This window comes from Mustela nigripes, chromosome X (assembly GCF_022355385.1).
Source record: "Mustela nigripes isolate SB6536 chromosome X, MUSNIG.SB6536, whole genome shotgun sequence".
NCBI classification, from domain to species: domain Eukaryota; kingdom Metazoa; phylum Chordata; class Mammalia; order Carnivora; family Mustelidae; genus Mustela; species Mustela nigripes.
This window is the reverse complement of record NC_081575.1, coordinates 4,123,227-4,138,005: the sequence shown is the minus strand read 5'-3', so window position 1 is coordinate 4,138,005 and position 14,779 is coordinate 4,123,227. Positions and strand designations below refer to the sequence as shown.

At 46.8% G+C, this 14,779-nt stretch overlaps 1 protein-coding gene across 5 annotated transcripts in view; it reads left to right on the top strand.

Moving 5' to 3' along the window:
- The window catches only part of MTM1 (myotubularin 1), a 90,830-nt gene that overhangs the window by 36,450 nt on the left and 39,601 nt on the right, over window positions 1-14,779 (top strand). For 3 of the 5 annotated variants that reach the window (XM_059385076.1, XM_059385075.1, XM_059385074.1), the window contains 2 exons: window positions 3,484-3,594; window positions 7,492-7,593. The exons of 1 other annotated variant lie outside the window; for it this stretch is intronic. In XM_059385076.1, coding sequence (XP_059241059.1) covers window positions 3,484-3,594; window positions 7,492-7,593 — 213 coding nt within the window. The remainder of the gene's footprint in view (window positions 1-3,483; window positions 3,595-7,491; window positions 7,594-14,779) is intronic. One more of the 5 variants, XM_059385077.1, reaches the window with a different exon arrangement.

Sequence of the window (14,779 nt, the reverse complement as noted above, 5' to 3'; positions counted from 1 at the left end):
GTCATAAGCCTGACCAGCTGTTTTGAAGTGTTGTGTTTTATTTTTTATAAACTTCCCATGCTTTCCCACATGTGTGGCTGATGTCACTGTCACTTGCTATTATTCCGTCCTGTAAGGCTCGTCTGTAACATTGCTGTTGCCACAGAACCTTCAGGAAAGCCAATCAATAGGAAATTGTTCTGCCTTCCTCTGATGTTTCATCCTGTTAGTCTGGACGTGGGCTGTGTTTTGCTTTGTTTTGATGGCTTTTGGTACTTGGAGCCTGGCACCGCGGCTCTTCAGGTACACGTGTCCCATCTCCCATTCGCACAGCACTTGTATCTTATTTATCTCTGTGTTTCCTAGTATCCAGGATGGTTTCTGCTATTCAGTAAACACTCGAGAGAGATGGTAAATGAAGTCATCTTTTTAGATTGTTCTGTTTACTATTTCAGATCCTTAGAGGTGCAGAATTTTGAGTTCAAAGGACCTTTGAGAGTTCTTCAATATTTAATGATACTTAGATAGTAACAACTCAGGTTTCTACAGAGGTAAGCTAATTTTCCTATTTCTGGATCTTCCAGTTTGGCCTGCTGGGTTGTCTGATCTCGAACCTGTCATTCGGGGAGAGCATGGCAAGGAGCCTCATTAAGCTGTGGGTGCCTGTGGTCAGGAACTGGCCAGCTGTCCTCAGATGTCCCATTTTCTGGGTTGTGTTGGGTCAGGGTTATCAGAGCTATAGAATTTTCTCTATTCGAGGACAAAGAGCGGTAAGGTCTCATCTTTTTTATTTATATTCTTGCTTCCATGTTGATCTTAGAGTATCGGACCTTTATTTAGTGTCTAATCTGTGTGTTTCCAGGTATAAGTTTGACATTTAGGAATACACTTGGGCACTTGTAAATCTCAATCCAAACAGAACAGATTTCCTGGTGGTATGTTTTTAATAACTAGATTGTATTGAGAAGTAAACACGTTATAAAACACAGCTGTATATGTACACAGTTACATATAGAGCAGTGTCTTTTTTTTTCTCTAGGCATTTGGCTTTCAGTCACACAGTGAGGTGTCTCACCCCACGGCCACAACTAAAAAATGCCTCCTTGGGGGTACAAAGGGAAAGACCCGTAGCTGCTTGCAAGAGTGCACAGATCTGCTGCATTCGCAGAGCACAGTTATGTCTTCCAAACACAAACCTATTCTTTGTGATAATAATAATGAATTTCATTGTTTTCTAGCTACCATGTGACAGGCCTGAGTCCGTGATCTATAATCATCCCTACTTTACAGATAAACGTGGCTTGCAGAGGTTGTCCAGCTAATAAATGTCAAAACTCTGCTTGAACCAATTTTGTTCAGTGTAGGAGCTCGCTCTCTTTTCCCTATGCCACGGTGACTGCGCTCTTGCGCTTTCTTTAACTTTCTGTTTTGAAATAGTTATGAATGCTTGAGAACTTGGAAAACTAGTGCATTACCTAGCTTCTCCAGTCACTATATTGCTTGATCAAAACCAGGAAATTAATGGCACCGTATGGTTAACTGAGACTGACCGTACTTGAGCTTTACCACTGTTTCGTGCACTCATTTTCTCGTGGGTTTCTGCATTTAATTCTCTGCCGTTTGATCTCATGTATAAAATCATGGAGTCATGCACTGACAATCGAGATCTGCGACTGTTGCTGCCCCTGTATAATCACACCCTCTTTCCCCACACCGCCTGGCAACCATTTCTCTGTTCTCCATCTCTCTAATTTTATCACTTCAAAAATGTCATAAACGGACTCCTACAGGATGTGATCTTGTGAAATTGGCCTTGTCTGCTACTCGGCATGATGCCTTTAAGAGCCCTCTGTGGCGTCGTGTGCATCCATAGTTCCTTGTGTTTGTGTAGCTGAGTAGTAGGGCCATAGCATGGATGCACCCGATTCTTAGACTTTTTGAATTTCTAGAATACCCATGAGCTATATTTCTGCTCTGTAAAGAAATGCTTAGTTTTTGTACTGTACAAAGGAGAAGGATTTCAAGTAGAACCCAAACTTTATTTGTATTCCCCCAAAGGAACATCTTCTAAAGAACAAAACTTCAAGAAGCACCTTGAAAGTATTCTCTTTATTATCAAAGTCATCACAGCACTCAGGAAAACATGGGACTTAACCAATTTCTGTAGGCCTCCTTATCTTTGTCCATGTGGATCTGTATCTTACATTACTGTAGCCAGTGTATTTTGTGTGCTGCTTTTTTCCACGTAAGCTTATTTTTCCATGCACTGTGATTATTTTCGGCGCTGCAGGCTTCGTCCTTCAAGCTGAGTGACGTTGTTTTCTCCATGCTGATGGCCCCTCTGGCTCCGCTGAGCATCTCCACACATGTGACTGTTTGTCCTCTTGTGCAGTAGCTGTAAGATAAGCTCTTCAGAATGCAGTTATGCAGTCAAAAGGCTGGGACCATTTGTCTGGCTCTTTTGATGTGTGTTCCCAGACCTTGGCTCAAATCTCAACCCTTCCCCCTATTTACCAAGCAAGTTACTGAAGCTTTCTAAAGCCTCGATTGCCACGTTGGGAAACGGGAATACTACACCAACATCCGGAATGGCTGGGAGGATAAAATCCAAGTGATGAGGCATGCGGAGCCCCCGTCACGTGCGGAGCCCCCGTCGCAGCACCTGGCACAGGCAACTCACTCCATGCATGGCAGCTGCTGGCAGCTCGTGATGACTGTGGTGTGACATCATGAATGTGATTCTGGCTCGCCAGCACCTGTACGGACCCCTTGCACTCATCATTGGATGAGGAATGACAGAGAGACACCGCTGTGCATCCAGGCCCTTCTCGGGTGGGAGATGCACCCGGGCCTCAGCTAGGCACTACTTCCAGATGTTTGGTTCCAGGTGTGGGGAGAACACGGACCTGTGCATTTCCAGCAGATACAGGAAAGCACGTGGCGCAGCCGCAGTCTGAACCAAGCCTTGTAGAACTTCGGAGGTGGGAGTGGTTGGTTGTGTTCTGTCTACTCAGGAAGCCGAGCTTTGTTAGAGGCGGTGTTTGCCGGACCAGGGCTTAAGCCATGGGGAGACATTTGGTCGTTGGGGAACCAAGATCACCCTCTGCAAAGAGAACACCATGCACGGAAGCGCAGAGGCCTGACTGTGGACTGTGCTTGAGGAACAGTGAAGGGTGTCACGTAGTTGGGAGTGCGCACCGGCGTGGGAGAGAAGCCTGTGGAGGCCAGCTGGAAGTGACAGCACGGGGCCCTGGAATTGTGTCCCTAGGAGTTTGGTCTTGATTCTGTAGGTGCCGCGGATGTTCTGGGGTGCGTCTTGGTTGCGTAACTGGCTGTTCTCATGCTTGCCCTTTCATGTGTGATCTGTACCCTGTTTTTGCTCATAGAAAGTGGTAAAAGGGGCCAAGGTAAAAGTACCCTAAAGCATATGGTTTTTTGAAAGTGGTTTTGGTGTTTTAATGATACTGACGGAAATATTGACTTTTGCATTTTTGTCCATTACAGGATTCTGCTCTAATACTTGATGTTCCTCTGGGTGTGATCTCCAGAATTGAAAAAATGGGAGGCGCGACAAGTAGAGGCGAAAATTCCTATGGTCTAGATATTACTTGTAAAGTAAGAGATTCAGTACTTTCTTATGTGAAAAAAGACACATTAGTGTTGAATGATGAGTAACAGTTAATGGGGGTTTACAAAAAAAAAAAAAATCAAAGACCCTGGTTCATCTAAGGCCCAAGAATGGTCCTTCCCTCATGATCAGGCTTCTAAAACCTCCTGGGGAAGTAGTTCCTATTGAAGAGACCTGCGGGGACTCAGACCTGTCCTTCTGTCAGCTTGACTGGATGGGAAGAAGACTTTATGGATAGAATTTTCTCACTTTCTAGTTTTTGCCCAAGTCTGCTCCCAGTGTCCCGTTATGTGACGTGTTACCAGCTGGACACCTTCACACCATGAAAGGAAAGAAAATTGTGAGAGATTTTACCCTCCGTGAATAGGATATGCCTCTAACAACCTTTTTAACTTTTGCTGAGTTTTCAGAGGTAATGTTTTGCCTGCCATTTTGCGTTGGCACAGTGGGTAGCAGAGATTTAATGATAATACCATTTACTCAGCTGTAATAGTAACTGCTCATTGAGCATCTGTGTCGGTGCACACACGTGCTAGGTGGCGTCTCCATTTTATCCTTATGAAGCCTTGAGCCTAAGAAGAGTTCGGTCACTGAGCTGAGATTACCCGACAGATGTCAAGGTTGGGATCCAAATACATTTTGCAGACAACGGGATAACCCTTCTGGCAAGAATATGTCCTTTGCAGGTATTACGAGTCAGATGGTTACAATCCGAATAGAATAATAATAGAATAGAATAATGTCCAGTCCCAGAAGGAGCTGGAAGGGGTGTGGAGGTCTCAGTGGTTCTCACAGCTAGATCTGGGAGATTTGACCTTGGCTCAGGCACTGTGATTTCTTAAAACTCATCTCCTATAGTTTTGTTTTGATAATGAATATGGTATGTTCGTTTTACTGTCTCCAGTTTATAAAAGCTGAAGATGGACTAGTACACTCCATCACAAAGCAAAGGATTCTGTGGTCATTAAGCCTGAACTGAAATTCTCTATCACTACCCACTTTGGCTTCTTTTGGTTTTTGTTTTAATCCAGGCTACCTTAAATGCCTTATTTATGATCCCAGCTACTGTCTTCACTTTGGGGCCTAGAAATACAGGGATTTACTTTGAAGGAAGTAAAGTTTTGCACTTTGCGTAAAGGCATCCCTGGGAGTAGAGTGTTATGTTATAGTACTTAAAGGGAAATGGGGTTGCTAACATTGACGACCTTGAAAGTGACTTTCATTCTAACAGAATTTTTTTTCAAAGTGCTGTTTGTTGTCTTGTCAATAGAAAGAATTTGTATTTAAATATCAGTGTCCCCAACGTTAATAAGATAAAGCACATTCTTACCCTTTGACTGTTTATTATAAAGACAAGGGGCTTCGGGACAACTCACCAGGCATGACTCGCAGATGTTACACAGACCTGTAATTTTTGGAATTAACGCTGAGCCCAAAGATGACGGCCTAGAACAGTGGTGGAGCTCAGCCTCTTCATTCCTTTATCTCCTTGAGAGAGGCAAGTCCCATGTCCTCAGAAGCAGACCCGAAGGTGATAGAAAAGGAAGCTGCTGTGGCGGGGCGGTCTCGCAGAGGTCAGCCCCAGCTGGGGTCTAGAGCCCTAAGACCGATGTTGCTCCAGGGAGACGGGTTGTTCTAAACCCTACAGATCTAGTCCTACTAGCTCTGGGTGTGGGGATTTCTGCTGGTCAGCAGTGCCTTTAAGCTGGGGGCTGTAAATCCCGGTGGATGTCGTCTAGCAGCAGAGGACGAGATAGCTCTGAATGTGTGAATGTTTACCCCCAGGCACCACACCAGCCCCTGCTGACAACTTGGAGCCTTAAGGGGCGGGAGAGATGAAGCCGAACCTTAACCACCAACAAACCTCCTGTCCTCTTCCATGCCTCGCCCCTGTTGACTCGCTTTAAAGGCTGTGGTATTTTGAGGTCAGCCGCAATGGGTGGTGTTTCTCTAGAGATGCGTTATAGGAATGATGTCTCCATAAAGCAGCCCTTCTGTATGGTTGCGTGGCAGGGGGTTGTTCACTCGGACTCATTTGGTGCATCGCCACGTGACCCACTTGTCAGACAGGCCAAGGTGGGGCTGTGAGGCTCTTTGGCCGCAAGGCTCTTTCTCAGGGGCCCTCCCCTGACGAGTCAGCCTTAAGGAGACCAGGTGGAACTTACCACTTAGGATATGCTCATATTTCTGTCGTAGATTTGGTGAGCTGCCGCCCGTGAGTCATTTGCCTTTTCCATTTCAATTTTCTTGTTGGCAAGATGAGGTAGTAATTCTTTCTGTCCTTTAATTACATCTGAATCAGATGGCAACCAGAAGTTGCTTGAATCACTTGCGCTTTGGCACACAGAACGCAGTTGTTGGAATCACGGATGGCTCAGAATAAATGGTTATCTAGAAATGGTCTAAACTCCGGCCAGGTGGTCGTACAGTGATGGTGCGGAATTATCAGCTGACCCCAGACTGGGAGGAGGAAAGTTGCACACAGGTCTCCGAGCCCCATGGAGCCTCGGCTGCCCAGCGCTGTGCTGGTGGCTCAGTTGTAAAATCCTCTGGAGGTGTGTCATCCCCCTGAAATGATTATTCCCTTCCATTTGACTACCAATTTGCATCATGAGCCAACAGCTAATATCCCGGTTTCCTTGGAATATGTTGTGAATCGGTTTTTGGATTTTATTCAGTTCTGTGCTTCTAGAAATGAAAGCACAGAATCCTAGAGGTGGCAAGACCCAGAAGGTGCCATCTGTATAGAGAGCGAGCGGTCTTGGGTCACTTGGTCAAGGTCTTCGGGTCTAGTTCTTCGTACCACCTCTGCTGCCAGTGGCATTCTGGGATGCCCCGTATGTAGCAAGGCCTTTGCTAGTCCTTTGTGCCAAAGGGTTAGGGAGCTTTACCCGTGCTCCTGAGATGCTACATTAAAAAACACTGAAAAAATGTAAAGATCGTGACATCCAAAAGGACAGGGACCAACCCAGCCGCCTCCTTCCCGAAGTCCCCCAGGGTCCAGGATGGAGCTCATTTTTCCGAATTGAATTGGTGTTTTGATTGTTCAGCCACTCGATCACAGTACCGTGATTGATTCAGGAGACAACCTGAACAACTCTGGCTTTAAAAGGAAGGCAGAACGTTATATATTTGATAGGTGATGCAACTTGATAGTTAAGGGAGCTTTTGTTGTTGTCGTTTTTGGTTTGGTTTCAGTGTATGAGAAGTTTTTCTTGCTTAGCAAAGAGATATGTATTGAAAGCCCCTTTTAGAATCCAGTTTTGAGTGTTAGTGTTTAGTTCATGAAAGCACAAGGGTACTCCTCTGTGGTCTGTGTAGAACACTGTGCAAGACAGCTTGATGGGAAGAACAATGTTCCGTCACCTGGATGAGAGCGCGGTGCCAATCATTTCCTGATTTGTTAGACTGAGACGTGAGAGGAGCATGAGGGAGAGGGAGAGAGCTTCCGTCTTTTCGTGACATGTTTGACAATTTTGAGCTCACATGTGATAGCAGGTACGCATTTGAAAAGTTCTGTGAATAAAATACTCTTCAATAGTTAAAATACCACAGAAGCCAGTTGAAGGAGACACCGTAGATGGTACGCAAGGCCAGGTTTGATTTTTCTTGTTAGAAAATGATTTTAGCTCTGTCTTCTCTTTAACACTAGTTGCTTTGTCTTTACATTCATGACCGCAATGGGAGTATTTTGAGGTGTTCTTAAACTGGATATTTCCAAATGTCACACAAAAACAAAGTGATTTTCTTAGTAATCTAGATTAACTGCCCTTCCAGGTAAGTGAATCTTCCGCTCCTTTAGTTGAAGAGATGTTTTGCTAAGGATTGTCACTTGATCTGAAGACTGAACTGTCAAATTTCTCTGCTTCCCCTCCTCCCCCCAGGACATGAGAAACCTGAGGTTCGCGCTGAAACAGGAAGGCCACAGCAGAAGGGATATGTTTGAGATCCTCACAAGATACGCCTTCCCCTTGGCCCACAGTCTGGTAAATTCCAGGGTTCTCTGCAGCGCCGGGAGGTTCTCGGGTGTCTCCCCTTTCATTTACTCTCTGCGCCGCGCTCCCCGGCCTGCCGTGAGTGCCAGGGTGTTTATTAAAGCATTCCCAGGCAGAGCAGGCCTCTCCTCTGCTAGTCTGTGTGGGATGGCCCGGCCCAGGTGACTGAAGCGTCACCCATGGCAGCCTGTGCTCTCCCTCCCCGCGCGCGCCCCCAGCCCTGGCTCATCCTCTGCAAAGCCAGGAGGCCGTGAGGCGGACTGTGGGGGCCTTCCTTCGGCCACCAGGCCTTGCTTGCATCCTCTTTCCCCACCCCTTCTCCCCTGCTTGGCTCTAAACGGACTTGGAGGCAACTGCCTACAAGAGAAGAACAAGGAAATAATTCTTTAAAAAAAATATGCGTGTGAGTCTAGGATAAGTCCATGCCCTTGCACGGACTGAAGGGGATGAAGGGGACCATTGGTAACGCAGCCCTTCTTCCTGAGGCTGTCTTTTAGGTATTTTGGTGATAAGGGCCTGAGATTTTTTTTTTTCCTGGTGAGACAAGGTTTCTCTCTTCCCAAATTTCATCAGCAGTTGTTCCGGGCAAAGGAAATTCATGGTTGATGGAAGGGACAATTATACAAAGACTGGAGGTCTAGAAAGATTTAGGAAGTACTCCTCATGAGTCATGTGTTGATTACAGATTCAAATGTAATGCTTAAAACAAATGTAATGATACAGAGTTGAACACATTTTCAGCCTTTTCTCAGTTTTTGATGAAATGTGTGATGTAAAACCTATTTCAGTACTTAACAATTTCTTTAACGATTAGGGCAAAAGAGTTTTATGAGAACACATCTTTGGAATATTTATGAAAGTGAGAATGTAAGTCTTATCCATGAAAATTCAGTTAGGGAACACGTTCTTTCTTGAGCTTTGCGTATCTGGCCCCAAATTATCAGAAATTTTGAAGAAGGGCTCACACAGCAGGTTTGAAGAAGCAGAGGCCTCAGTCCGTCTTTTGTAAGATCCCCTTTCTCTGACATCTTTTGTCTCTTTTAGGGTTTACTCCTCTAAAAAGTCAAGTATTAGACCTGCTTTCTCCTAAACTACTGGCCCATCTCTCGCCTCCAACTACACCTCTGGAAAGAACATTCTAGTCTGTTCTTGTCTCTGGTTTATTCATTCCTCCAACGCATTTCGGTATCCGGCTTCACTGTAGGCCCCTTCCTGGAACGGAGGCCCTCTTAATGGCCAAATCGAGTGGCTCACTTCAGTCTTGGTGCTGTTTGCTCTTGCCCCGGCATTCAGTGGTTTGGAGCACCCCATTCCAGCCAGTCCTGGTCTCCGTGTTGTTCTGTTACCTTGACTGCCCTTCCCAGTCTCCACGGCTCCTGTCTTGTCCTTTGTGGGCCATCTCTACGGTGGTCGCCTCCAGCCGCCCACTCACCTTACTTGCTTGCCTTGATGCTTTCGCTTCATCCCATCGCGTAAGCTGTCACTGCTGTGTGGCTGATTTCGAAATCCAGCCCCGACACTGGCCTCTGGTGGGCGTCACCAGCCTAACTCTTGGACATCTTCCTCTGGAAGTCCTCGAGCCTCACAGGCTTGTTCTCCCCCAGCCCCCTCACCGCTACATGCCACAGCTCAGTGAGCAGGATCCCCAGTTGCTCAGGTTTGAGAACTTAAAGTCAAGTGTCTTCTTGTCCCTGTGCCTTGCCTCCCGGAGCCTCATCTGTTCCAAATCCTGTAGATTCTCCTCATCAGTGACTCCCCCATGGTTCTTCCCATTTCTCCTTGGGCTTCCTGTTTGAGGCGGCGCTTCCCGACTGGCTTCTCTTCTTTCAGTTTCTGTCCTTCACGATGCTGCCAGTGGTTTTGTCACTGAACTGCAATCACGTCACAGTGCCCCACTCTTCGTAAAAACAAAAACAAACTCGGCGACTTCCCACAGCTTATACTGTACACTCCAAGCACACAGGACTGCCTGTGCTCCTCCGATATACACAGAACTTTCTCAGAGCGGAGTCTGCTTTCTCTGTCCCCTGTACCTGCAGGCTCCTTGTCTCTTTAAAGCCCATCCTCCACTGCCTTGCTGAGCCCTAAGTCCTTTTATATACCTGTGGTGCCACCCTCCCCTCCCCCTGCAGGATTTGTCTTGCCTCTGGCTTTGCAGGTCCCTCTGTGAGAGCACGTCCCTCAGTCCGCCTTACTAATAATTATGTAGGAATTGCCTGGCCCCCTGCTATACGCTGGGCTTATCAAGGCGGGGAACTGTCATTATTTCTCTCTCTCACCTCACCATAATGACTTATGCATGGGGGTTGTATAATGATGGCTTTTTTTTTTTTTCATTGAACTCAGGTTTAATAGCAAGTGAAGGAAAAATCCATTTTATGGAAGCATACAGGACACATTTCTAGATGTCGTGGATTTAGCACCAGAGTCTGGGGGTGCGGGGCGCTGTCGCTGGAGCAGTCAGCACAGGGTTGCCTTCTTGTCTGCGCTTCCTGGCATCAGTTTTTGTGCCTGCACTAGAAATCCCTGCTTCTTCCTTGGGAAGTGACAAACTTGAGAAAAAAATGTCAGCCAGATTGCTTATACAAAGTTTTGGAAAATTATATCCCCTTACTTTTAACCACTCAAAGTCATCTCTAAAAAAAAAAAATTAAACTAGTTACTGAAACAAGACAAGATACAGGTAGAAACAGATCAGCTATTGCCATGGCTTTTGGATTGTCTGTTCCTGCTTTTCAAGTCACCGTGTACAACTGTCTCCTGAATCAGCTTCATTTCGGGATACTGTGTTGGGTGGTGCCGGGGAGCAGGGAGAGCAGACGAGGAGCAGGAGGAGGGGCTGAGGGAATAATACCTAGTCCCGTTCGGGGATGTGACAGAAGTGCTAGGACACGTGTGTCTGGCCCCCAAATGGAAGAGTTACCTTCATGTTGTAAGAGAAATGCACAGGAAGTCCACTGGGGAGTCCCAGGGAGAAGAGAACACGTCCAGCCTGCATGGGAAAGCCTGCATGAAGTTTGAGTCATTTGGGTTGAGCCTCGAAGGATGGCCATCCTTTCCAGTGGAGGAAGTGGAGTTGCAGGCAGAGGCGAGACCCTGACCCTTGGCACAGCGGAGGAAAGCAGGGCACACTGCGGGGTGTTCACGAGGGTGGCCGGGCTCTCTGGTCGGAGCGTCGGGAGGAGGAGCTCTGGGCTCGTGCGGTGGATGGTCTTAGCTTGGCTAGGGAAGGAGCTAATAACCGGAGACGGGGTGGAGACCTGCGGACGGTTTTGGAGTGAGTGAGAACTGGACACAAGCTCATGATGACTAGGCCGGAGCAGAGAGATCGTGGAGCCTGAAGGTGGGGGCGGTCCGAGGGCCAGGCGAGAGGTCCACAGTGCCCGACCTAGGACCCGGCGGTGCCGGTAGCCAGGCGGGGTGGAGGACGACCAGCTTGGGCAGCAGTTTGGTGAGAGAAGCTGAATGAATCATCCTTCCCTCTGGGGTTTGCGGGTTGAGTGGTGAGGCGGATGGGGCGCTATCGACAGAGCAGGAATGCCAGACGGGGGTTTTGTTTGGGGAAACAGGTGGAAGACAGGGCGAGGAGGGAGGGATGGGGAGTTCTGTGTTTTGTTCGTGTGGCCGTTAGCGTTGTGACTTTTTGACAGAATTGACAGCAGCGATTTTGGGTTTGCCCCTCAGAAAAGGGTCTAGAGATGTAGATTTGAAATCATGGTTCTTAGTCTGTTCGGAGCTATGCATTCCTTTGATAACATGACACAAATTAGCACATGACACAAATAGCACAAATAGTTTCTCATCCCCTGAAGAATGCACTTAAGTACAAAACTTGACATAGAATTTTAGGGTTCCATCCCCTCTGAAGCTCATCCGTGGGTCCCAGGTTAGGTAAGTAACACTGGTGTGTAACAGAGAAGTCCAAACCAGTGTTTCGCTTAGAAGCTGAGGAAGGCGAATGAATGTTATCTGTGCGGAGCCTTGCCTCTTCTTGACGCACCAGAGAGAAGGGATCTTTCTGAAGCAGGATCCCAGGCAAGGCAGAGACGGATGGGGTTAAGCCCAGTTTGGGAAAGGAGAAGGAACAAGTATTCCTCTGAGACAGGAGAGAAAGAAAAGTTTTCAAACTGCCACCGTGGGGAGTGCGAGAGTGCGCCAGAAAGGGATTTCCTGGAAGCCTAACCTAAGCCGGATTGCATCAAACAGGACAAACGGCCCTGCTTCGAAAACGTCACTTGGTTAATATTATTGAAAATGTTAAATCAGCTGCATATTATCTTAGTGATTTTTTTTAAATTGTAAGCATTTGAGGGCAGAAGTAAGCTTGCTGTTGTACCCGTGAAATGGTGTCTGAAAGCCGGAAGAGCTGGGTTCCGAATCCAGCCGGAGGGTGAATGGTGTACGAGTGGGCTTTTTGCTCTCAGACCCTCCCTTTGGCTCTGTCTGGCCTCCTTACCCATTAGCATTTTCACCGATCAGTGTGTTCAAGTCGGGACTTAAACTTTGAGTTGAACTTGAGCAGGTTAGCCACACATAGTCAACCCTAGCCTATTAATTTGCTGGTTTCCATATTCTGTCGGTCCAGTCAGACTTGGACGTTGTTCCCATAACATTTTCTACTTCAGCCCAAGTGTTTTTGCTTGCTTTATTTCTATCTTGTCTTATGAACACTAGAAATTGTACCAAGTTCACAAACTACCTTGTGACTCAACACTACTTCTAGGTAAATGATACGTTTTCATAAGAAATGTGACAATGTTGGGGTGCCTGGGTGACCCATAGTGGCTTAAGGGTCTGACTCTTGGTTTTGGCTCAGATCCTGATGTTGGGGTCCTGGGATTGAACCCCGGATCGGTCTCTGCACTCATCAGGGAGTTTGCTTGAGGTGCTCTCTCTTTTTTCCCCTCTGCCCTGACCCCTGCCTCAAAAAATAAATAAGTCCTGAAAAAAAAGAAATGTGTCAATGGTTCTGACGTAATTTTTCAAAGGCGAGAACGAAAACTGTATAGATCTGATTAGAGCCTAACAGAGCTACCAAAGAGAGTAATTAGTTGTTGGGGCAGCTCATTCAATGCCAGAGTAGTTCTTTCATTGATTTCCTTTATTGTTTGCTCATTTCCCACCCAGTTGGGATAACCAGAGAGAATATAAATTTCAGATGAGTGTTTAACTGTTAATCCCAACATATTACTGAATCATGAAATCCATTTACTAGGTTGCAACCAGCATTTTTAAATGGCCTAGAAGAAGAAGTACTAAGAGCACAATACGTACCATGGGCACATGTGGTTTTGTCAGACATTGTTTCAGAGGTGTGGTGTGTGTGTGTGTGTGTGCAGGGAGGTGGTCGTGGTACAAAGTGTATGGCTTTATGTTAATCTAGAAAGTTTGAAAAACAATCTTTTAGGTAATGCTCAAATACATAGAATAAAATGGGCTTGAGTAAATTTAGGTCAGTAAAGGCACTTTCATCTGTCTTGACAACTGTCTTCAAAAACGTCACTTGGTTAATATTATTGAAAATGTTAAATGAGCTGCATATTATCTTAGTGTTTTTTTTTTAATTGTAAGCATTTGCATGGACTTTCTTGAATTTTGTTGAAATGAAGGGCTTGAGTTTTGACAAAAACCATGGAGTGTCTCAGAGTCCACAGTCTCTCATGGTTTGTGTCCCCCTCCGATTTCCCCCAACTCACAACTGAGGGTTTTGGAGGGGGGCCGTGGGGGATGGGGTGAGCCTGGTGGTGGGTATTAAGGAGGGCACGGATTGCATGGAGCACTGGGTGTGGTGCATAAACAAGGAATTTTGGAACACTGGAAAAAATAAAATTTGAAAAACAAATCATGGAGTGGGGAGCCTCACATAGGGAAGTGGAGAGCTGGAAGGAATGGAGCCTGGGGCGCGGTTCCACACTCAGGGCAGCCACGGATGGGCGAGAGCCAGGAAGAGGACTTGTTTACAGAGTTTAGCAGCAAGGTGCGTGCTCACGGCACATGCTGGGCGGTCCAGCGGCCCGTGTCTGAATCTGGCTCAGTCACTTACCTGCTTGACAACTTGGGAAGCCGTGTAATATTTACGTGCTTCAGTGTTCTCATCTGTAATGGGGGATAATCATCTCTACCCCATAGAGTTTTTGTGAGGATTAAACATAAACTGTGTACAAGTGCCTGGCATACAGTTAAGTGTCCTTTGAATGTCCACTATGCAGTTGCACACCATTTTCCCAGCAGGTGCAGAGAAGAAGGATGATTGCCCCAACACACTTTTTCCCCCCAGAATATTAATAAAATAATTGTGATAATATGTGAGACACTTTAAGGCCCGTAAAAGAAGGATGCCATGTGGATAAGGTTTCTATCCTTATTAAGAAACCATTGGTTGTACTTGGATAAAGGATTGGTTGGAAGTCTTAAATTTCAGTGTGTTAAGTGCAGAAAGCATCTTAAGTAGAAATGTGACATAGGGGCAGCAGTGATCGTCTTTAGAAAAGGCCTCCCATTGTTTCTTCGGTCCACCTTTGGACGCCGGGCAGGCCTCCCGCTTCCAGGGTAGTGCGGCGCATTTGGGTGTGTATGTCCTCGCGCTCTGTACTTTCCTGTGCCATTCTGGATTAAGCTCTTGGGCATCACAGTGTTTTCTGCCTCTTGTTACACTGTGAGCTCATTAGCACTCGTGTGGTTGCAAAGGTTTTTGGTGTTTTGTTTGCTTTGGTAAACTTGACCTTTGGGTGGGTGGTAGGAATAGGCACAGGAGAGCAGACTACTGGCTGTGCTTTTGAGAGCGAGAAACAGCTGGGCGTCGGAGGCTTTTCTGCGGAGACCAGCAGCCCTCCGCAGGTGGATGGCGTGGCGCTAACTGCGGCGGGCAGCGCGGGGGGGCCAGGTGCTCAAGACGGCCGCCGTGCCTTCCAGGAGAGGGTCCCGCTGCGCGTGCCGGCATTTGAGATTGCTGCCTTCGCTTCTCAAAATCTTAGCCGCTCACTTCATTTTGCCTAACTTTGGTGAACCACATCAAAACTTGCCCCCACCACTTAAGCACTGTGTCATTTCCACCTTGTGTCCACTCTGGCTCCAGTCCAAGTGTACCTGCTTGTAAAAATGATTGCATGAAAATTACCGAAGCGGGTGATGGGGGCGCACATCTCTTCAATTGCCCAAATGAGAGTAGAGGATCCTG